Source organism: Antechinus flavipes, chromosome 3, assembly GCF_016432865.1.
Source record: "Antechinus flavipes isolate AdamAnt ecotype Samford, QLD, Australia chromosome 3, AdamAnt_v2, whole genome shotgun sequence".
In the NCBI taxonomy this organism is placed as follows: domain Eukaryota; kingdom Metazoa; phylum Chordata; class Mammalia; order Dasyuromorphia; family Dasyuridae; genus Antechinus; species Antechinus flavipes.
In genome coordinates, this window is record NC_067400.1 from 91,055,627 (window position 1) to 91,080,919 (window position 25,293).

Genomic DNA, 25,293 nt, shown 5'->3' on the forward strand with positions numbered 1-25,293 from the left:
GCAGAGAAAACTGATTACACAGCTGAGAGGGTTTACTGATGGCATGTATTTAACAGAGGGCAAGTGTCTCCAGCCTTAACTCTTTCTGAGGATTTAGTCTGCAGCTAGAGATTTTGCAGTTAAAGATTCAGATTCTTTTGATCTCTCTCTCTCTCTCTCTCTCTCTCTCTCTCTCTCTCTCTCTCTCTCTCTCTCTCTCTCTCTCTCTCTCTCTCTCTCTCCCCCCCCACCCCGTCTTCCTGTCTTTTTTTTTTTCTTCTTTCTTCTCGCTCTCTTTTTTAAACGAACATGTTTCATAGGAAACTCAGCTTTCCCACTGTCAATCTATGCAGGAATAGGCTAAACTCTGTGTGGCTACTATGGCTTCTGATTGCAAGGTTCCGCACAGAAACAGTAAATTACCACATCTATGAGGAAGAGACCCCAGGGACAGTTATAGGTGTACTCTCTGAAAACATTATGCTTGATTCACAAGGTAAAGTTCCTAGAAACTTCCGCCTGATGAAGCACTTTAACAGTTCACTGATCCAGGTGAGTGAGACTGACGGACAGCTGACCGTCGGAGAGAGCGGTATTGACCGAGAGCAGCTATGCCAGCAGTCCCAGCAATGCATACTGGCTTTCGACGTGGTCAGCTTCTCTCAGTTGATACATGTGGAAGTGGAGGTAAGAGACATCAATGACCACTCGCCACGCTTCCCGGCCCCCGAGATCTTTGTGGAGATGTCCGAGAGCTTGGCTGTGGGCACCCAGATTTCCCTGGAAGCGGCAGTGGACGAGGACGTGGGTTCCAACGCCCTCCAGAGTTTGCGTTTAGTCAAACCACACAACTTCTTTCGAGTGGAGTTGCAGACTCGAGCTGACGGCGCCAAAGGCGCTATCCTGGTGCTTCTGCAGGAACTGGACCGTGAGAGCCAGGCTACCTACAGTCTAGAGATGGTGGCCCAGGACGGTGGCCTCCCCCCGCGCTCCGCTACAGCTACACTCCACATTCAGGTGCTGGATGCTAATGACCACAGCCCAGCCTTCCCACAGGGCTCTGTCATTGAGGTAGAGCTGGCGGAGGACGCTCCCGAGGGCTTCCTGCTACTCGACCTAGACGCTACAGATCCGGACGAGGGCCCCAACGGCGATGTACTGTTCTCTTTCAGTGACCGGACGCCGTCTGAGGCTCAGTTCCCTTTCCGTTTGGATCCGCGCTCAGGCCGCTTGACCCTGGCTGGGCCCGTGGATTATGAACAGAAGGAGACCTACGAGCTGGACGTGAGGGCTCAGGACCAAGGCCCAGGGCCACGCGCGTCCAATTGCAAAGTTATCGTGCACATCCGCGACGTGAATGACAACGCCCCGGACATAACCATCACCCCACTGGCAGTGGCCAAGACCTCCGCCTCCGATACCTCGGTCTTCTTTACCGCCCCTGCCTCGGCTTCCTTGGGAACGTCGGGAGGCCCAGAACCTGGGGTGACTTCTTTTATTCCAGAGGGGGCCGTTCCAGAGAGCCTCGTGGCGCTTATCAGCACCTGGGACAAGGATTCGGGCTCCAATGGGCAGGTGCATTGCGCCCTCTATGGACACGAGCACTTCCGACTGCAGCCGGCCTACGCGGGCAGCTATCTAGTGGTGACGGCGGCGCCCCTGGACCGCGAGCGCATCTCCGAGTACAATCTGACACTGGCGGCCGAGGACCGCGGCTCCCCTCCGCTGCGCACTGTGAGACCCTACACGGTGCGCGTGGGAGACGAGAACGACAACGCTCCGCTCTTTGCTCGTCCCGTCTACGAAGTGTCAGTGAGGGAAAACAACTCTCCGGGAGCCTACCTTACCACTGTAGTTGCTCGGGACCCAGATTTGGGCCGTAACGGCAAAGTGACCTACAGGCTGTTAGAGGCCGAAGTCGGTCCGGGCGGGAGCCTCGTCTCCACCTACGTCTCGGTGGACGCGGATAGTGGAGTATTGAGGGCTCGGAGGAGCTTTGACCGCGAGGCGCGGGCCGAGCTGGAGGTGGTGCTGGAAGCTCACGATGGTGGCTCTCCAGCTCGTTGGAGCCGGACGGTGGTGCGGCTAGTGGTGGAAGACCAGAACGACCACGCGCCCGAGGTGACTTCTCCACTGCTTTCCAATGGCTCAGCTCGCGTGCCGCTGCCCCACGGGGCGCCCCCAGGCTTCCTGCTCACCCAGGTGCGGGCCCGCGACGAGGACGAGGGTCCCAACGCAGAGCTGACTTACATCCTCACCTACAGCGACGGCGGCCCCGGGGCGCTGGCGCTGCATCCGCACACCGGAGAGCTGTCACTACGGAGGAGGCTGTTGCCTTGGCCCACCGACCCTCTCACCGTGGTGGTCACTGTGCGGGACAGCGGGAGGCCATCCCTCGCCTGCACCGCCACCTTGTCCTTGGTTCCCGCTCCAGCTTCACCTCCTGGCGGAGATGTGGTGCTAGTGCCACCTCCACCTCTGCCACCGCCCTCCAGAGAGAAACAGGCAGGGGCGCAGCAGAGGCGACTGCAGGGGGCATCCTGGTGGAGGCCCGACCTCTCTACTATCTTCATTGGGGTACTAGCTATTGGTTGTGGGATGCTACTCGTGGCCATAGTTGTTGTGGCCTCCTCGTGCCAGGATACGGGCCTGGTCTGGAGGAAAGCGTTTTTCAAATGCAGCAGGAGATCAGAACTGGCCAGTGAAGACAGCTGGACACCTGGCAGTCGGGGGTCTTCTGGAGGGTCAGATAGTAACGACTTCGAGAGCCTCGACGGATCCTACCATCTTTCTGTCACTGATGAAGTGGAGGAGGAGGAAACTGTCAGCGTGCCTCTTTCGAGGGACAGTGGAGTGTCTCTTTCTCCCTCATCTCGAGAGAGGAATGAGACTCCCAAGATCCAGGTACCCCCATTCCCCAGCTGTAGGAATTTTAAGAACCCTTAGGAATCTTTAGCATAAGAATTCTGATTCAATGCTCGCTGGAGCGTGTGCTTCTGCAGCATATTTTCAATTTGCTAATCCCAGGGCTAGAGATGGAGTATGTTTTAATGAGTAAAGAAGATTCACTCTCCAACAGACTTATAGATGTGATGATTTTATGTTGGTGTAGGCATAAATATGTTTATGCTGTGTGCATTGTTTTTGTAGCTCAGTTTTAACACAGCCACAGTGAAAGGTTTAAATGAGTTTATTTGGGAAGAGTTTCTCATGACTGATTGGTGTATCTGCCACATGGGTTTTGATATTTAAGAGTGAAAAATTAACTGCTACTTTCACCTCACCTCTCTTTAATAGGGTTCAATCTCAGCTTCTTTTCATTCCACATCTCTGTGGCAAGAGGATAAATCTGCTGCAAGTTTAGGGTAATTTCAGAATTATTTATTGTTATGTCTTGGCAATATGCATGACATTTTTTATGTTTAACATTTTTATGTGTAACCAAAGTAATTCCTTCTTTTTGACTTCCAGTACCAATTCAAGACCAGATGAATCTAGTGTGAAGGACAGTGGGAAAGGAGACAGTGAATGTAATGATAGTGATTCGGACATTAGTGGAGAAGGGGTCAGGAAAACCTCCCTTAAGATGACTGAAAAGCAAACTGGTAAGTGTGTACTTTGTAAGTATGGAGACTTCCAACCCCACAACATATTCTTCCTATATTTGCACTAAAACTAAAACAGCAAGTTTTAGCAAATGATCATAAATGCAACATTAAAGAAAGGCTCTTGCTGACTCCTGCTGGCTCAAAAAGGAGAAAGAAACTCCGAAATCCAATGTTGTGACAATTGACCCTGTTTTATATTATGATGCTGAGAAAATGCCAAGCATGTTAGGAATTGAATTTGACTGTACATGGGAAATTTTCAGAAAGGAATTTTTGGGCATTCAGTTAGGTTGGAACACTACTTTTAGCACTAACAAAACTCCAAAAGTTATTTTCAACTGCACAATATAATGCAGTTAGCACTTCTTGTTCTTTGGATATTATATACTTATATTAATGTAGTCTAAGATTATGCTAACTTCTTAAGCAGCTGCATTATATTGTTTTCCTGCTTGAAAGATTTTTGTATTATCTGAGAATCTAACTTTCATTAAGAATGCTTCAGACTTTTTATCAAAAGGTGACATAACCTTGTTTTAAGAATCATTCCCCTGGAGAAGTACTTGTTGTCTCTATACTTTATTTTTATTGTTTTTAAGTTGTTTCCCTATTCAGGAAAATATTCTTTTTAATTCCAGTAAATCAAGAAGTTGCAACAAATTAAATGCATAGCAAACAATTGAATGAAATCAAAATAATAAATAAGCTTAAAGAGGACATGTTCTTGGAGTTCATTAAGGATTGAATCTGACTTGATTGACATTGTTTCACTGGAAATTATTTCAATATTCAACATTATTCCTCGAATCCCAGAAACAGACTAACAGTAGTCAGGAATGGACTAGTGCCTACATTTTCAAACTATTTCTCTCTTTCTAGATTACAGGCCTCCCTTTTAGTCAGGTAAGGTGTTTACTGGGAGTGAAGTTCCTTGGTCAGTCTTGATGTTTTTGAGCAGGGGTCCTCAAACTACGGCCTGTGGGCCAGATGCAGCAGCTGAGGATGTTTATCCCCCTCACCCAGAGCTGTGAAGTTTCTTTAAAGGCCCACAAAACAAAGTTTTTGTTTTTACTATAGACCGGCCCTCCAACAGTCTGAGGGACAGTGAACTGGCCCCCTATTTAAAAAGTTTGAGGACCCCTGCTTTTGAGTGTCTCTCAACAACTCCAGAGTCTATTGATAGAGAGGTACATATATCCCCTAGAACATAGGATTCCTGATACTGCAAGTCTCATTGTTTCCCCTCACATGTTGAAGTTTGTGAAATCCTGACTGGCTTTAAAGATATGCAAGAATGCTCAGGGATATATATCATATAGATATAACAATTGAGGGCTCCAATTCCCTTATTAATTTTTTTCTCCTAAAGGTATAGGAGTGAGAACAGGTACTCTCCAACACTCAACTGTGGTATTAACATAATCAACATATATTTTATGATTGTTACAAAAGACTAATAGAGTAGTATGCATCTTTAAAATTTTCAAAGTGGTTTATAAATATTATATCGTTTTATCTTCACAACAAACCTAAGAGATGCTATTATTATTCCTTTTTTTACAGATGAACATAATGAGTCAGAGAAAGGTCAAGTAACTTGCTTGACTAGGGTTAGATAGTAATATTTGAGGCTTTTTTTTTTTTTTTTTTTTTTTTTGCTGAGGCAATTGGAGTTAAGTGACTTGCCCAAGGTCACCCAGCTAGGAAGTGTCAAATGTCTGAAGCCACATTTGAACTCAGGTCCTCCTAACTTCAGGGCTGGTGCTCTATCCCCTGCACTACCTAGCTGCCCCTGGGGATAAATTTGAATTCAAGTTCAATAACTCTTCACCCAATGCCCATATCAACAGTCGTGCTCCAAAATCTCTGGTTGATTTTATCATAATAATTATACTTCATTGATTAGAAACCATTTAAACAGATAATAAATGCTCACATTTAGTATTTCTTCTTCATCATTGCAACCATCATGCCAATTGGCTAAAATATGCTTATTGCAGGCAATTTCCTGAATAATAATTCTCTCTCCCAATTCATCTTTCACAAATAGAGTCACTTTTAAAAATTGTCATAAGTCATTATCCCTTACTACTTTTCCACCCTCTTAGTCATTGTTGAGCCATATGTTCAAACTAATCATTGTATTTATGATCATTCAAACTTCTCCTTTTCCTTTAGTGGATCAGGTTTTCTTGAATCAATTACTTATCCTTTCCCCTTTGTCACTAATAATTTCATCTATGAATCTCTGTGCTCCCTAAGTCAACCCTATATCCCAACATTTATTTTCATTTTTCAAATGTTTTCTAAACTTTAACTTTATTAAAGTCTTCTAATATCATGGAACTGTCTAATGATTATGGAGCCATTTCCCATTCCCATTAGTATCCCACAATGAACTTTAAATAAGAATATTTGAATTCTTTATTTATATTACTGCATCATATGTAGCATTCCTCTATAAAATTTCTTTAGCTGGAACACTGAAAAAAATGACATATGAGGCCAAAATCAGATAGAGATATGAAAACTTACTATACGCAATGTATTTATTTCTTATATCAAAATTCCTATACATAGTAATAAGAGACATAGAAATCATGGATAAATAAAATGAGTACAAATTCCAAACCTTATTTTAGCTAATATTTTCAATCTTTTCATTCCATACTATTTTTATCAGCTACATTAACAAATAAAAGAAGTGATTAATGTAACTTTTACTTTTATTTCTTGTACCTACAAGTAAGAGGGTACAAGGAAGCCAGAATAGGGGGAAAAAAAGAAACTGAAAAAAGACTGAAAAACTGGCCCCTTAATAACCAAGGGTTGATTTTATTTTTTAACATATTGCCATGCAACATTCGGTTCTAATATGATATTTTCCCACAAATGCTTAAGAATAGCTCAATTCTTCTTTTTCTTTTTCTTTCTAAGGTGTTCTGGGAAATATGGCAAGAAGAACTTTGAAGGATGCCCAAAGATATTTTTTAATCTGGGAGTCCCCAACAAACAAGAATCTTTCATCATACCATAACAATGCCTGTGGGATTGCATTTTCTTCAAGTGTCATCCATCAGCACCATTCTCAACTGAGAAATACTAACTTTCATTCAGAAGACTCTAAACTAAAGGAGTATTATTATCAAGTTAGTGCCTCCCAGAGTGAAAGCCTACCAAGTATGTATGAAAGAGCCCCAAACAGTGGGACACCTTCTACTCCATTAAGACTGCATAATGGATTAAATCATCCTCCAGAGAACACTTTACCTTTGCACATCTCTGAAGTAAGCACATCATTCTGAAATACCAAAGGATATAGGGGAAAACTTATGGCTATGTACATATACACATACACACACAGGTATACATACATATATATATATATATATATTTCTGTGTTTTTGATAGTTTCTTAAGACAAGTTGTATAATAAATCTATGATTTTCTGAAGGTTTCTTTGAGGTATGAAAACATCAGTGTTGGGGATCCATCATAGGTCCCAAGTAATTTACCAAAGATTCTTATTGAGAGCAATATTAGACTAAGTAATATTTGTTGTTAAATATGTAAAGATTGCAAGATGTATTTTATACATTGGTACAATTTAGAGATGTAAATAAAAAAGTAATTTTCAATGTTTATTTCTATTTCAAAGTATATGTGATTTAATTACTAAGCTCACTCAACTTCAAAATAATATAAAACTGGAAAAGGTTTCTTAGGAATTGCTTGGTTCTCCTCTTCAAGACAAGGGGGACTAGAGGTCCTAAAACTAACCTCTGTGATTTAGACTTGAAGACACTCTTCTCAGCAACATCGATTGATTGTTCTCTGACCATAGCTTCCTCTTTTTATTCTAGTAAGCAATAATTAATTCAGCTATTCCCAGTGAAATCCATGTAATTTTGCATATCATATATTACACACTATATATAATTTTTGTGTAGAAGTTGTATGATATAGTTTTTCAGAGATTTATCTCAAGCAATATAGCTTCTTAAAGTTAAAATAAGATATGTAATAGATCTAAGAAGCTTCCAATAGGTTGTTGATCTTAAAGTCTACTACTTTAAATCCAAAATCAAATTAATGGTAACTTCATTTTAAATTACAAAAAATTCCCTATAATTTATCAAGAAATGGTTCTGTATTCATCAAAGTAAATCTTGCTGGTAAATAGATTATGTATTTAACTTTTTTCAGTGTCTTATAGATCCTTTTTTATTATTTCCATAACTACTTTTTTGATTGTTGTTCAGTCTTGTCCAATTCCTTCTGACTGGAATTTGGGATTTTCTTGGCAAAGACACTGAAGTGGATTATCATCTCCTTTTCCAGCTCTTTTTATATATAAGAAAATGTAGGCAAATAGGATTAAGTGACTTGCCCAGGATTACATTCTTAGTGTCTCATTTGAACTCAGGAAGATGAATCTTCCTAATTCTAGGCCTTACCCACTGTGCCACTTAGCTACTAATAAATGCCAAAAGGGTGTCCTGAAAGAGTAATAAATACCTTTCAAAGTACCTAATTTATTACTGTAGAGTGACAGATACTAACAAGATCAGGATTCAGTGCAAATGTACCTTGCTTTGCAGACTATTTTTCTAAGTCATCTTTTGTAAAGGAAAGAATAAAAAACATATTACTAATTTTGCAGCCTTAAGTTTTAGGTATATTAAACATACCTCTAATTCTGATGCTAAATGTACCATAGCTTTGTAATCCCTAGTAGTCTATATTTAATAAAGCCCACTTTTTTTTTCTGGTTACTGTCTCAGTGAGAAATATCTAGGCTGTTTATCCTTGCTAAGCACACTTTTGATGCAATTGAAAACTGCTCTATAAACAATTGTTTAAGAAAAACAAGGGAAGCTTTGTATTTGTTCATCAAATAAAAGAGTATTTTTAATTACCAGTAAATCACTGACATTACTACTTAGGCAACATTCTTAGTAGGTTCTGCCTGGAAACAAATAATGTTGATCTTTGACAGAACTACTTTCTTCATTAAAATGAATACAGAAGAAGTAGAGTTAACAATTGATTATTCATTTGCTTGTATACTGTAATTAGCAGAGGAATACACCAATCAATTTTTAGCCCACTTCCCTAGTCTATACACACAGAGGGATTGATTGCTGGCTTGAATTTGCTGAATAAAAAGTGAAGGTAACTAATTTCAATTTGTATTTCATTGAGCAAATGTCATATATTGATTTCTATGACTGACTGCTAGGAAAGCAATATGTCATTCTTTGAAGGTGGCATAGTATCATTATATTATGTAATTTTATTATTAAACAGAGGAAATGTTTTGATATACATTAGAGGAAAAGCCTCAGGCTATATCCCATCCTATCATACTCTTTCAATCTTTCACTCATTTTATTTCAATTTGTCCATTCTTGTTTCTCACTCATTTATTACTACAATGGATGTATAGTGATTTTGGTATTGAAGGTTGAGAAGAACACCCACTCAATAGGACAACTCTATCATATAAAGTTTTCATTGGCTTTCTTACACTATAGTACTTACATTTCAGAGGATGTGCTTTAACCAATGAAACAAACTAAGTCAAAGTGGATTTCTGTCATCTATTCATACCAGTTTTCTTAAATTCAGGTCATACTAGCATTGTTGAATAGATTTTATAAAATTTTTTTAAAAATATTGATTCATTTTGCATTGAAAAATTTGCAACCTTGACCTATTTCTAGTGGTTGCCATAAATTTATAAAGTGATTTTATTAACATAATAAAGGCATACAGTATGTACAGAGAAATGCCACTTTTTCTTCTTCATTGCAGTTTATTTCTCTCCTTTCCTTATTTAAAGAATCTTTCCTTCCATCCATCAATACACATTTATTAGGCAATTATTGTGTAGTAGGCACTGAACTATGCTTGGGTGAATATAAAAACAAAATTTAAATGGTCTCTGTCCTCACAGAACTTACATTATAATAGATCAAATAGTATGCTGGTATGTGCATACAGAATGTTTATATAGTATATGTGGTATGTAGTTTTTGAAAGGGAGGTTGAAATGTTACACAGAATCAGGAAAGGCTTCGTGAATAAAGTTGCATCATTATATTAGAGTTCTGAAGAAAAGCAGGCATTCCAGGATGGAGCTGAAGAGGAAAGGTAGTCTAGGGATGGAGTGCCTTCTTTATAAAGGCAAGAAAAATTAGATATAGAGAGTGATATATGAGAAAGGGCAAATGGATCAGCATGATTACCTAGTCAAATATACCTAATCAAGGAGTTGTATGTAAGAAGCTTGGAAATGTAGGAAAAGCTCAAAGTTTAAAACATTTTAAATGCTAGAAAGAGGATTGTATTTGATGCCAGAGGTGACAGATTACTCCTGCGTATAATGAATAAGTAGTTTAGAAAAATCTTTTTAGCTAGAATGGACAACAGAGGATAGATTGGAATGGAGAGAGACTTGAGGCAGGGATAATAAAAAGGAGGATTTTGCAATAGCCCTTGAGAAAAGTGATGAGAGCTTGAACCAGGATAATGGTTGTGTGATTAGAGAGATCTATAGGAGAGGTAGAAATGTGTCTAACACTAAGTTTTCAAACCTGAGTGACTGAAAGGATGGTGGTGTCCCAGACAGTAATAGTGAGATTTTGTGAATGCTACTTCCTCTGGACAAACAGAGAAGGTTTTCTGTATGTCTCAGTGTGAATTTCTAGGAAATGTAGTCTCAGATAGCCTCATTATGTTAGGAGAGACTGGAAACCCATCATAAGGATATGTGCAAGTGGATATTAGATTGGGAGAAGATACAGAGTGCATGATTTAATAAAAATGGAGAAAAAGATCTTTTAGGAAGCAGAAGAGCCAGGTCACCCTGGTCACACTCTTCCTTCTATAGTCATGGTAGACTACTGCTCAAGTACACAGTGGGATTGAGAGGAGATGGATAATGGAGGCCCAGAGTAAAAAGAAAAACTTTCCATGACCAGTGTCGAGTATGAGTTTCAGCCAGTGCCTTTGTCCACTGAGGTAGATAGGATAGCTGAAACTAAAGCATTAAACTTGGCTGATCAAGGTGAACATCACACAGATGACTTTTCTCCTTTTATGTCTAAGAAATCAAATATATAATCTTGAAATTTCTATTTCTAAAAGTCATTTACCTTGTTTTAAATAATACCAGAGTCAGCCAACTTCCTCATTGTAGGCTTCATTATCTATGAAGATGGCAGAAAGAAAATGAGCAGTGGTTGACATATTACATATGTGGAAAGATAAAAAGTAAAAGAAGTTCAAACCTTCTGTCAAAAGTGCCAGGCTTCCATTTCAAGACCAGAGTTAATATTGTAATTAATTTATGATTATTGTTGTTTGGTAAACATCCCAAAGAAAACAAAGATAGATCTATTTTTATTTTTGCCTTTAGGTGAAAGTAATCATCTTTGCTGTCTGGAAGCAGCCTAGATTATCAGGTCATGTTTTTTTCTTGTAGTTGAAGTAGCCAGAAGGTAAGAACTGCCTAATAAAAGGAGAAAAATACTGCCTGGAACTGACATGTAATACCCAAATTCTAAGAGGTGGGACTAGAGAAGAGATTGAACACATTTTCCTTTCTTTTTCTACTACTTTCTCTAGTATGAAGGCTATAATAGAAAAAATTCAGAAATGGGATGGATTTGTGGCAAAATATAATGAGTCCTGCCTTAGCCATGTTGACTTTGCTGGCTGTTTATTTTAAAACATTCAATAATCTGAGATTTGGGTTTGAAACTCAGGAGAGAGACTATGGCTATAGATAAAGATTTAGGAGTATTCTAAAAAGAAATGACAACGGAACCATTGGGAGCTGAAGAAATCAATAAGAGAGACTGTGTAGATAGAAAAAAGAAGAGAACCATGGACAGAACTTTGGATATATAATAACTGTTAATGAGCATGACATTGGATCCAGAAAAGGAGACTGAAAGCAGTAAGAGAGATTGGAGATATGGGAAGAGACAAAAGAGAGCAGTGTCACAAAAACTCAGAAGAGCAAGTATCTAGGAGTAGTTGATGGTTAACAGTATTAAATGTTACAGAGAGGTCAAAAAGGATGACTACTGAAAAGGGATCACTCATAACTTAACAAAAAGCAGTTTTAATTGAGTCAAACTTCAGAGGATTTAGAAGAGAGTGACAAGAGAGGTAGTAAAGGCATCAAGTTTCCCTTTACTCCCTTTTATGTTCATGAATTTATTCCATCCCCTTACTTTTTTCCATTTGGTGATATAAATGTCCCCATCTGTTCTAGGTGAATAGTACCAACTATTTTTATGACAAATTTTGCAAGTGGATTAGCATTCATAATTCAATTCACCTGAACATGGTAATATTTTGTAATATCCTCATAAGAGGTAAAATTTAAATGTAAATATCATCACAGTGATCTTTACAGACTTTGAACAGTTTGATTATTTAGCCTCTTAACTATTTTTCAAGTCATTGGCAAGCTTGGTAAACAGATGGAGCTGTATAAATTGAGAAAGAGAAACTAGCAATAATAAATACACTGATCCAAGAGATAAATACTGAACAAATTTACAGTAGCCCTTTAAGAGAAAAACACTTTCTATCCTATCATAGCACTGTTTTGGCAAAGACAGAGATGGCCTCTTGTCATTGACAGAAATTTATTAAGTACCCCATGAGGGCAAAGACAGCATACTAAGTACCATGGACTCTTTGTTATTATTCCAGATTTCAGAGTGCTCTGCTATTTTAAATACCTCCCCCATCAAATAAAACAAATTTGCTTGCTGTCATATTTTTTGTAGAAGAACAACATTTGCCTTCCCAGGTCCAGGGATGAGAAAACCCAAGGACATCTGACCTGACTGAATTACTTGATTAGATTATTGGATTCATTAGCAGGATACAGACAAAATTCTACCCATTGAGTTGTCACTTTTTTATTATCTACATTCTTGTTGAACCTCAATCATTTGTCATACCAATTCTTGACAAAAATGACAGGTTTGGAACAAAGGAATGCTTTTTCTTTCTCCCTTGGTGGTATTGCCTTCAAGGCTTACTGCTGTTCAGGGTCCTGTTGAGATTTTGATTAAAAAAGACAGCTATGGTGCAACTTCCATTAATGTTCTATTTTTCCTGTAGCAAAATGTAGGCGCTTTCAACTTTCCTAAGAGAATTTCATTTTCTATGTCTGTTGGCAAATTCAATTTTTAATTTTACATAAAATACTAGAAAATAGTTAATCCCTGGATCAGGGGTTATAATCTCAGTTAACTCTTACATTTCTCTCTCTCATTATGCAAATTCTCAATCTTCTAAACCAAAATTCTGTGTGTTCAGAGAGAGGCTTAGATCAGTCATTAGTTGGTATAATAGAGAGTTAGAGGGATACCTGAGTTCAAATCCTTCCTCAGACATTTATTTAGCTGTGTGACGATGGGCAAGTCATTTAACCTTTCAGCTTGGATTCCTTTGTGTTCTGACACTATAAAATTTGTTTAGAGTCATTATTTAAAGAAATTTGGAATGCTTTGGGAGTGAGCAAAATGAGTTCCTCCCTTGACTTCTCCATCTTGGCTCTGCCTCCCCTTCCCATTGACTCTAAGATCAGAATAAACTCTTTGTTGCCCTTTTAAAGCCAGTGTGATTCTAGCTTTCCTTTGTAGTCTGATTACACATTACTTCCTCTCATATACTCTATGCTTCGGCCAAATAGACTTATTTCATATTTCTCATACAGAACATTCTATTTTCCACCTTCATGACTTTGTAAATGAAATAGCAATGTATATAAAGACCTTTGCAAACCTTAAATCTCTAAAGAAATGCTAGCTATTACTACTGCACAGATTGTCATCTGTACCTAGAATACTTACTCTCTGAGTGTTCACCTTTTAGAAACTTTCTGCTGAAGGTTGAGATTGGAAATCTGAGTGATTGAAAGGATGCTTGTGTAGAAATATCAAAGTGAAGAGGGACTGAGGGTTTTGGAGGAAAGAAAATGATTTGGGTTTTGAACAGATTGCATTTGAAATTCTTATAAGACATTTAGGCAGAGGTTTCTAACAATCAGTCAATCAATTAGTAATCATTGATTAAATACCTCCTATGTGTCACCTGTCCATGTAAATCAGGCAATGGGAGGTTGGGAAGCAGAGTTCAGGAGACAGATCAGGGTAGGATTTGTACTATAAAGGAATAATTTGCATAGAGATTATAGGGTGTGTGTGTGTGTGTGTGTGTGTGTGTGTGTGTATGTGTGTGTGTGAATGAAATAAAATCACCAAAAGAGAGAATATGGAAAAAAAAAAAAAACAAGACTGGGCCTAAGATATTTGGGGCAAATGATTTATAACATGTCAACATCAATAGTTTCTTTATCTTAAAAATAAAAACCTTGAAGGGAAAGATCTCTTTGATAATACTGTATTAGAAATACCAAGTCAGTGTAAGCTACAAGTTTAGCTATAGATTAGGACAAATCTAAATTATATCATAGATAACTTAATAGGTCTCTTTAATTTCCTTTTGGTACTCAACAAATTAGCAGTGAATTTGCATATTTTACCCTAGGGAATACATTAAATATTTTACAGTACTCCCTTGCTAACATATTAACTAAAGTACCCAAGTTAGAGTTGAAATGGTCATGTGAATTCTTCCAAGTGAAATGAGGATAACATTGGTTTGTTCTTATATTCAACAAATATCTATGCTCTCTGGATATTAACCATTCATCCATATGAAGTGAATGGACTAAAATTTCCAGGTAAAAAGTTACAATACTTATTCTAAGACACTAAATATTTGACTGGTTCCTGGAAGAGATCATTTAAATGCTAATGATAAGCATAAAATTCACAAACAGTAGGTTTACAGTATATATTGTATTATTTCCATTTGTTAGCAAGCATGCTATGTCAATAAAGAATCAATACAATGGAAATAGAAGAATATGCTGGTAGTTGAATAACAAACTTATTAAATATAAATAATAATAGTTTAAAGCATATTTCAAAGTGACTTATTTTTTAAAATGTTATGAAATACTGTGAAACTGCTAACAAATATAAACTCATGATCAAGGAGAGGTGAAAATGTTATAAATAAATAAAAATAATTATCAAGACAATAAAATATAAGCTCCCTGAGAATAGGGACTACTTCATTTTTGTCTTATCTCCAGTGTTGTATAATACCTGGTATATATTACTCAAATATATGGTATATATAGTATATATAGTACTCAAATAAATGTTTATTACTAAATGAATATACTCTCTTCTCTCCCTTCCAAATTGATAAGATACTTATGTTAGACAAGTAACTACAGTATGTCCAATGCTAAATCACTGTCAATTTTACTGAAAAGGGGAAAAAAACCAGTCAAAATGTGGCTAAAACCCAATTTTCTTAGGCCTATTTTCTGTTTAGTGTTAGAACAAATGGCCACTGAAGAGTAAACAAAGAACACAGAAACACAGAAACCTTCCTTTCTGTCTGGAAGGTTATTATTATTATTTTTTTTTTATTTTGTTGTAGGAGAACAAGCTGCTTTAAGCAGATGCCAGCTCAAATAATTACATTCCCTTAGTACAATTATATTTCCTTTTAAGTTAAAAAAATAATGTAAGAAAAAAAAAATTCATCTTATCACACCCCTTGTTTTCCCTGAAGCAATTTCTTCTAGAATTAAAACAGTTGGTGGCCAGAGGAAAACAGATAGGAGAAGCAAGATGATTTTCTATTTTTTAATTATTTAAATTAAAACAAAATATATATCTGCACTAAAGAAGGTACAGATCTTAGGGAAATATAAAATAACTGAGATATACACAATGATATATACACACACATACATATACATGCTTATATACATATATGTGTAAATACATATGTACATACACCCATACATAGGTATGTGTGTGTATAAATATATATAAATTATTTACCAATTACTGAGATAGCATACTTAAAGGAAAGTTGGAATATTGAGAGTAAGAAAGCTAAGTACCAGTTTTTTTAAACAAGTGATTAATATAGTTTATTGAGAAAATCAAAGTATATAAACCACAAATAATAACTAATAGCTAGCATTTAAAGAATGCATTATGGTTTACAAAGTGATATATATATATTTATTACCTTATTTGATCCTAACAATAACTCTGTTGTACCATTATTATTTCTATTTTAGAGAGGAAACTGAGATTTAGGAAAATCTAAATGACCCTAGGAAGGTCATGTTTTTTGTCAAGGTTAGAAACATAGCAGTGTTGGAGGAAGGATTTCAACTCAGGTATTCTTGACTCTAGGGCCCAACTATCTATCCATACTCTATCCAGATACCTAAAAATAATCATTTATACTTTTAGACTATAACTACAGAATGTGAAAATAATTAATGCAGTATAAATAATTTTTTAGTCTAGGCACTTAGTGTCATTCAGACTTGGTCCTAGGCAAAATTTGGGGAGCAAAATGTTTGATTTCAGCACTCTGAAATTTTTTATTCCATTTTCAAGTGTCCACAGGATCTGCATTTGTAGGACCCTCCAATTGCTAAATCTTACATGTGACTGCCTGCCCTTGGACCACTCTTTAATTTTACATCCTCTTTTTCCCCCCATTAAAACCTTATCTGTCTGGTTTCTTGCTTCTTCAGAGCTGTGCATATATTTGTGTATGGTGGGAGATAGTTAGATATTCTGATAAACGGAACTCTGATAAAGAAACCTTGTTTGATATCTTATAGATTAATACTTTAAATCATTAAGGGTAAGAAAATTTTCTTTGATCTCCCATAGTGCCTAAGCCTAGCATGAAGTAGACATTCAAATGTAAACTGATTTTAGATTAGCTTGTTATTTAATTTTTCAGGATCTTACTTTAACAGTGAAGGCTGATAGAAGAGATATCTTTTTCTCCCTTTCTGGATTATTTTAAAATTTTACATTTTAGGTGTCTACCAACATCACCTAAGGATGGGACTCACTAGAAGTACTGTAAAAATAAAACAACCAGATTATTATCGAAGAAATGGCAATACTGACATAGGCATCTAAAGTCTGATCTGTGGGGAAGGGTAAAAAGAGAAAAGGAAGAAGAAATAGAATTTCAACAATTCTATGATTCAACAAATAATTAAGTACCTACTATTTGCAAGTCATGCTACCAACAGGGAGACAAAGACAAAAAAATAAAACTATCCCTATCCTCAAGGGGTGTATAATCTATTAAGGAGGATATAACAGGGACAAAATTAATGAAAACAATTATTATTATCCAGTTATTAGTATGGGGGATACAGGGGTTTTTCCCCTTTCTATTTCTTTGTTCAACATTTCTGATCTTGTCCAAAGAATTCACTTCCTCCAGACCATCTTATCAAAGTGGAGTTCTTATTTACTATTGTTCATTGTTCATTGACTGGGTAAGAATAAGGTCTTTTTTTATAGATTGTCTGGAGGTAGAGGGCAGTGGTCTGACTTCAGATCAGACTTTTTGTCTAAGAAGGACCTGATTAGCGTCCCATTCCTCCAAACCCTCATTAGAATAAATCCACCTGGATTATAATATTAATTTTTTGTTAATTGTTAACCAATCAGAGTTGGTTTAAACATTCAATGTTTACAAAGGTATTTAAACAACTTTACATCTGTTGGGAACACCCACTCTTCCAAAGGTATTTAAACATTGAATGTTTTCTATGACAAAACTTTTTAAAAAATCTTTTTGACTGGAGACCCTTTTTTTTTTTTTTTTTTGGTCAGAGAAATTTTTATGTAACTCCAGTAATATAAATATATAAAATAAGTGTCCAATTAAAACATTTACTGAAGAGAAATCATGAAGAAAATTAAAATTCCTTGATATACATATAATCTTATTATTTATTAAAGACAAAAGCAAATTTTCATACTAATAAGATGCATGTGCTTTTTGATTTTTACCTAAAGAATTAAATCTTAGCAGAATATGATTCCTTTTACTGTTGCCAAATTTTTCATGACCTCCACATTCAGTTAAAAGATCCCACATGGGATTGTGACCCACACTTTAAGAATCTTTGCTCTAGAGGATATGAAGAAAACCACTGACCTCCATTTATTGTTTATTTGTGAGCCACAGTTAATAAAATGATTATTAATTACCCAGAAACTATATCTCTTGTACTTTTCATTCATCATAGTAATTTATTTACTGTGATACAATTTTATCTCAAGAAGAAGAAAATGCTGACTACTGGGAGAATCAGGAATGGCTTGGTGTTTGGAAAAAAGTAGGAATTCTATAAGGGTGAAGTGAGGGAGATGGAATGTCATGTACAGGGTAACAGCCAATAGGCAGCTGGTTAGGAGAGTACAAGAAAGAGAAAATATGAAATGTCTGGAAAGGAAGGTAGGAACCAGATTATGAAGCGTTTAAAACCCCAGTATGGATTTTGCATGTTGGCTTCTGGCTAATACTCTTTTCTCTTTCAGCTACTGAGATGTTGCTCCCTCTTTGAGAGACAACTCTACAGCAACCTCCTTCAGTAATTAAACTTTGTGTTAACTTTCTCTTTTGCTCTTCCTTGATTTGAGCTCATATAACACTTTATCTTTTTTATGTATTCTTTTTATTTTCACTAAGCTATTTCATGGATGTTAAGCACTGATTTAAAGATGGGAAAGAAAATCATGCCTCTGCTATTAGTTATTGTGACTTTAATCAAATTACTTCTATGAGGTTCAGTTTTCTTATTTTTAAATATGGGTGTTGGACTATATAATTTCTAAGTTCCTTATCAGCTTTCCTTTTCTTCCAAAGGTAAGAGGATAATATTATAAACCAGAACCTGGAAGATACTTGAGAGGTCTAATGTAATCTAATGCCTTCATTTTTAAAAAATAGATGAGGAAACTGAAGTCCAGAAAATTTAAGTGATATCATTTCAGTCAGGTAGTAGAAATAAAAAAGAATTTAAAATAAAGATCACAGAATCAAGAATTTTAAGACCTGCATAGAATTTTCTTAGTCATAGAAGTACAACATTGAGTTTTCTTTCCACAATTTTGGAGTGTGGTGAAATAAGTTCCTGGCTAGGCATTAGACATTTTGGTTTAGTTCTAGTTTCATCTCTAATCAGTCAGATGTATGAATGTAGGGAATTCTGATCCTATTTCTCTAGTCCTTTTGTACTGGGAGAAATAAATCTATAGATAGAAACCAACCTAGATTTCCCCAGTCTAACTTAACTTCTGGTTTTCTTATGAGCATGGCTGTAGATTGGATGATTTGATTTTCTTTTGTTTGTATTAGAATTTTTGCAATGATATTTCAGTGAAGTTTTACTTAGGATATTCTAGTGACCAAGCCAATGACACCTAAATGTATCAGACAGACAGTCAATAAGCATTCGTTAAGTACCTATTATGTGTCAGCCTATGTGCCAAACACATAGGACATAATGAAAGGCAAAAGACAGACTCTGTCCTCTAGGAGCTTATAGTCTAATAGGGAAGACACCCATCTTCAAAGAAGATAGATGTAGCATGAATTATAAACAACAGAGGGCAATTAAAGGGGAATCAGAAAAGGTTTCCTATAGAAGGTGGGGTTACAACTGGGACTTGAAGGAATCCAGGAAAGTCAGGTTGTGAAGAAGAGGGAAGACATTCTAGGCAAGGGAGATAGCCAAGGAAAATGCCAGGGGTTGGGAGTGGAGTGTCCTGCTAGAAGTGCGGGTCATATCAGCCGGATGATTTCAGAGAGACTTGGAGAGACCTACATGAACTGATGTTAAGTGAAATGACCAGAACCAGGAGATCATTATATAAAGCAACAAAAATATACGACGATCAATTCTGACGGACATGGCTCTCTTCAACAATGAGATGATTCAGATTAGTTCTAATTGTTCAGTGATGAAGAAAGCCATCTACACCCAGAGAGAGAACTGTGGGAACAGAGTGTAGAACACAATATGTCATTCTCACTCTCTCTGTTGTTATTTTTTTGCATTTTGTTTTCTTTCTCAGTTTTTCTTTTTCTTCCTTCTTAATCTGTTTTTTCTTGTGCAGTAAGATAACTGTATAAATATTGGATTTAACATGTATTGGACTATCTGCCAGCTAGGAGAGGGGGTGGGGGGAAGGAGGGGAAAATTTGAACAAAAGGTTTTGCAAGGATCAATGTTAGAAAAATTACCCATGCATATGTTTTTACATAAAAAGCTTTAATTTAAAAAAGGGAAAAAAAAAGAAGTGCGGGTCATAATCTCATGTGAAGTCCCATACCTGAATGTGGAGGTTAATGGAAAAAGAAATGGATGGATCATAGAGTGGGATGTTCCATCTATTTTTGATGTTTTATGATTTTTTGACTGGATATTTTTAAACAAAACTGAAATGATGAGTTTTTAAGTGAAGAATCCAGCCATTTCTAAAATTGAGATAAAAGAAATAGAATATCATAGTATGTCAGTCATTGGAAAGAACTGATTCTTTAGATCATATATGGCAATCATCTGATGCTTCTTAAAGACATGTAATTATAATTAGATCTACTACTTCCAAACACAACGCATCCCATTTTTAAGAAGTTCTATTTTTAAATTAGAGGAACATAGGATAGTTTACCTCTCAGACTTGTGGAGGAGGAAGGAATTTGTGACCAAAGAAGAACTAGAGATCATCATTGATCACAAAATAGAAAATTTTGATTATATCAAATTACAAAAGCTTTTGTACAAACAAAACTCATGCAAAAGATTAGAAGAGAAGCAATAAACTGGGAAAATATTTTTCAGTTAAAAGTTCTGATAAAGGCCTCATTTCCAAAATATATAGAGAATTGATTCTAATTTATAAGAAATCAAGCCATTCTCCAATTGATAAATGGTTAAAGGATATGAACAATTTTCAGATGATAAAATTGAAACTATTTCCACTTATGTGAAAGGGTATTCCAAATCACTATTGATCAGAGAAATGCAAATTAAGACAACTCTGAGATACCACTACATACCTGTCAGATTGGCTAAGATGACAGGAAAAAATAAAGATGAATGTTGGAGGGGATGCAGGAAAACTGGGACACTGATGCATTGTTGCTAGAGTTGTGAACAGATCCAGCCATTCTGGAGAGCAATTTGGAACTATGCTCAAAAAGTTATCAAACTATGCATACCCTTTGATCCAGCAGTGTTACTCTTGGGCTTATACCTCAAAGAGATACTAAAGAAAGGAAAGGGACCTGTATGTGGCAAAATGTTTGTGGCAGCCCTGTTTGTAGTGGCTAGAAGCTGGGAAATGAATGGATGCCCATCAATTGGAGAATGGCTGGGTAAATTGTGGCATATGAATGTTATGGAATATTATTGTTCTGTAAGGAATGACCAGCAGGATGAATACAGAGAGACTTGGAGAGACTTACATGAACTGATGCTAAGTGAAATGAACAGGACAAGGAGATCACTATACACTTCAACAATAATACTGTATGAGGATGTATTCTGATAGAAATGGATATCTTTGACAAAGAGAAGATCTAACTCAGTTCCAATTGATCAATAATGGACAGAATCAGCTACACTAAGAGAAGGAAGACTGGGAAACGAATGTGGACAGTTTGCATTTTTTGTTTTTCTTCCCAGGTTATTTGTACCTTCTGAATCCATTTTTTCTTGTACAACAAGAGCACTGTACGGATCTGCACACATATATTGTATCTAAGATATACTTTAACATGTTAAACATATATGAAACTGCCTGCCATCTAGGGGGAGAGTGGAGGGAAGGAAGGGAAAAGTTGGAACAGAAGTGAGTGTAAGGGACAATGTTGTAAAAATTACTCATGCATATATTCTGTCAATAAAAAGCTATAATAAAAAAATTAAAAAAGGAAGTTCTATTTTTTAGGAAGTTTATCACAATGTTTGTTACATAATAAGCACTTTACAAATTCTTCTTTCCTTCCTTCCTTCCTTCCTTCCTTCTTTCCTTCCTTCCTTCTTTCCTTCCTTCCTTTCTTCCTTCTTTTTTTCCTTCCTTCCTTCCTTCCTTCCTTCCTTCCTTCCTTCCTTCCTTCCTTCCTTCCTTCCTTCCTTCCTTCCTTCCTTCTTCCCTCCCTTCCTTCTTTCCTCTCTTCCTTCCTCCCTTCCTCCCTACCTTCCTTCTTTTCTTCCTCTCTCCCTCCCTCCTTCTCTCCCTTCTTCCCTCTCTCCCCCTTTCTCTTCTTCTTCCCTTCCCTCCTTTCTTCCTTTTCTCCCTTCCTCCCTGCCTGCCTCCCTCCCTTTCTGCTTCCTGCCTTCCTCATCTATTTTTCAGGTCAGTTGTTTTCCAATAAGATATTTTATCTTTACTTGAATTTTCTCATTCTTTTGCTTTTCTTTGATTTTTTGATGACTCTATGAGACATAGATAGCTTTCTCTTTCAAGTTCTAATTTTTAAGTAATTATTTTCTTCAGTCAGCTTTTTTTTAAAAAAAAAATCTCTTTTTCTATTTGGCCAATTCTATTCTTTATTTTATTTTTTAATAGTCAAAAATTAATTTTTTTTCTTATTTGCATTTTTTTCACTTACATGTAAAGATTTTTAAAAAATTTCATCTTTGTATGATTTTGAGTTCCAGGAGTAGGGCCTTGGTTCCATATAAATAGGGTCTTTCTGCTAGTAGGCTCCAGGGGTGAGATATTACTTATGCCTCTGCAGGGCTTCACTACTGGTCAGCAATAAGTTCAAGCCCTTACTAATGGCTTGTGCTAGAGATGGAGTTTCCAGGGTGTGGCCTTACTAAAGTGTATACACTTCTCATTTTCTTAGGGGTCTGCTGGTTTGCAGAAAGGTGGGCCTTATGCTTGGAATCTTGCTGCAGGCCCCCTATTTTAAGCATGGCTGCTTCTCTTGAACCTTGCTCTCTCTTACCCCAGCCAAACTGGTATGATACTTCCCTGTTTCTAGATCAATTCCGAGGCAGTTTTCTAGTTGTTTGTAGAATTTGGGAGGGCTTTGGTAGGTTCCTTCTTCCCTCTACCATCATGTCACTGTAAGTTATTATAATTCTTAATGTTAGACCCGATTTAGTGGTGAATAAATATCTCTGTTACAGGGCTTATATTTTATTTTATTTTAGTGTCAAATAAAGCACACTATATGCAAAAATCCTTCATAATTTGACACCTTTTCTACAAGCGTAGATAGGAGAGAGAAAATGGTTATATGAAATTGTTCAGATGAAGTTCTGAGGTCTAGATGCTAATGAGATAATTTTCATTTTGACCAAAGACAGATGAGGCAGGTTGGTAATATTAATGCTTTTTCTCCCAAGAAATAAGAGCAACTATGGGTGTCATTTGAAAAATATTCACAGAAATTCCTACAAGGATGACAGGTGGCAAATTATTCCCCCCCCCTTTTACAATTGGGTGAAATGAAATTTGCAGAGATTAAATGACTTACCCAAGGTCAATGAGCAAAATAATAACTGAGTTAAATCTTCTTATTGGGCTGTATCCCCCAAACCAGAATAGCTTCTACTCCATTACCCCCTGGCCTTTTCCCATTAGACTGAAAACATCAATGTGTAGAACAGACTGAAACAATTTTCTAAAATGCCATTAAAATTAAGAAGATACTTAAAAGGACACATGAGGAGCCACATTCAACAAGTACAGAAATAAATTAGAGATGGAAAAGTATTAAAACACCTGACCTGTGTGGGTATCTGAATAATATGCAAAAATGACCTCATTCATTTAGTTCTAGCATTTGCTGTCCTAATCTGAAATATGAAAAATGTTCCCAAGGAGAAGAGAGAGAGTAGAAGGAGAACATCTTAATATACAGTGAAATATAAATTAAAAAGCTCTCTAAAGCTATTAGTAAAACTACTGAAATACATTATCAGGTACAGAGGTTCAACTTCGGATGAATGTTCTTTGAAATCAGATTCATCACTAAAATTAATCTGAGAGGCGTCAAATCTGCATGGAGTTAAAAGCTGAAAAATGAGAAGACTTCATTGAAGTTCCAAATTGTATGGGGGATCAGAATTCATAATCCATTGTCATTGATACCTGGAGCACATGATCATTTAACTGACTTACATCTTTGAAAATGTAGGAGAATAATTCAAAATACTACTGCTTAGAGAAAAAAAGGCTATTAGTGGATAGATTTTGTTTCCTGTGAGCTGCTGAGATAACTAAATTTTCCTATAGGAAACAATGAGTATCATTATATTCATTAGCAAGACATATTTTTTTGTTCAGACAGGAAGAAGTTGGGAAAATGTGCTAGAATTTCCACCCACACTCTTGAACCCAACAACTATATGCATTCAGTTTTGTAATAGTCCATGTAACATTGATTTTGGATATATATTTATTCCAAGATTTTTGGCAATCATCCAAACTGGAAAACATCAATTTCAGTAGTCAAGGATTAGATTTCAGTCAGAGATTACATATATGCCTAAATATTGCTCTATGAGAAGTTTCTTTGTTGCATCTTTGCCTCAGAGGCTGCATTGATTATATGATTGTCTGCAAACAAGATATCATGCAATACCTCTCCCTTCACTTTAATCTTGGTTTGTAGACTTTGTTATCTAACCTTCAAGCAATTTTTGTCCTTGCTGAAAGCATCAGACAACATTGTTGAAAATATCATATGTGGGAGAAATCACATAACTCTGCTTTATTCCATTGGTGACTGGGAAAATGTGAAAGTATTATTCATTATCCAGAATCCATGCAAGCATGCTGTCTTGAAACTGACATACAATATTGATGAAATTCTCCAGACAACCAAAATTTTGCTATAATTTTTCACAAGCCATCATGATTGATGTCATCAAAGACCTTGGACAGATCAATGGATGCTGTGTCTATAGCTCCGTGCTGCTCCTGACATATCTCCTGGAGTTGTCAGACAGCAAACACCATATCAAGTATTCCTTGGCCTTTTATGAAATCACACAGACTCACAAGTATACGGCTGTATTCCAGATGAAGCATCAGCAATGACTAAGAGAGAGGAAACTGTTTTCCCCACCATAATTGTCATAGGACAATATTTCCTTTACGTCCATCAGAATTGATCATCATATAGTATTGTTCTTGAAGTATATAATGATCTCTTGGTCTTGCTCAGTTCACTCAGCATCATTTCATGTAAGTCTCTCTAGGCCTTTCTGAAATCATCCTACTGGTCATTTTTTACCCAACAATAATATCCCATAATATTTATATACCACAATTTATTCAGGAATTCTCCAATTGATGGACATACACTCAGTTTCCAGTTTCTAGCCACTACTACTAAGAGAGCTGCCACAAACATTCTTGCACATACAGTTCCCTCTCCCTTCTTTAAGATCTCTTTGGGATATAAGCCCAATAGTAACACTGCTGGATCAAAGGGTATGCACTTTTTGATAACTTTTTGAGCATAGTTCCAAATTGCTCTCCAGAATGGCTGAATGTATTCACAATTCCACCAATAATGTTTCAGTGTCTCAGTTTTCCCCACATCCCCTCCAACATTCAGCATTATCTTTTCCTGTCATTCTAGACAATCTGACAGGTATGTAGTGGTATCTCAGAGTTGTCTTAATTTCTATTTCTCTGATTAATAATGATTTGGAGCGTATTTTCATATGTCTATAAATAGTTTCAATTTCTTCGTCTGAGAATTGTCTGTTCATATCCTT

The 25,293-nt window shown here is 36.7% G+C and overlaps 1 protein-coding gene across 1 annotated transcript; it reads left to right on the forward strand.

Moving 5' to 3' along the window:
* Window positions 1-264: 264 nt before the first annotated feature.
* LOC127557047 (protocadherin-8-like) lies at window positions 265-24,607 on the forward strand. Its single transcript, XM_051990528.1, has 4 exons — window positions 265-2,883; window positions 3,277-3,344; window positions 3,451-3,584; window positions 24,417-24,607. The coding sequence occupies exons 1-4, from the start codon at window positions 289-291 to the stop codon at window positions 24,605-24,607; spliced, it is 2,988 nt and encodes a 995-aa protein (XP_051846488.1). The 5' UTR covers window positions 265-288.
* Window positions 24,608-25,293: the final 686 nt, after the last annotated feature.

Bases quoted from the DNA above. Each gene is read 5' to 3' on its own strand.
- LOC127557047 (XM_051990528.1), top strand. From the start codon at position 289: ATGTTTCATAGGAAACTCAGCTTTCCCACTGTCAATCTATGCAGGAAT. The intron at 2,884-3,276 runs GTACCCCCATTC...TCTCTTTAATAG, and splicing joins ATGAGACTCCCAAGATCCAG to GGTTCAATCTCAGCTTCTTT. The intron at 3,585-24,416 runs GTAAGTGTGTAC...ATTTTTCACAAG, and splicing joins GATGACTGAAAAGCAAACTG to CCATCATGATTGATGTCATC.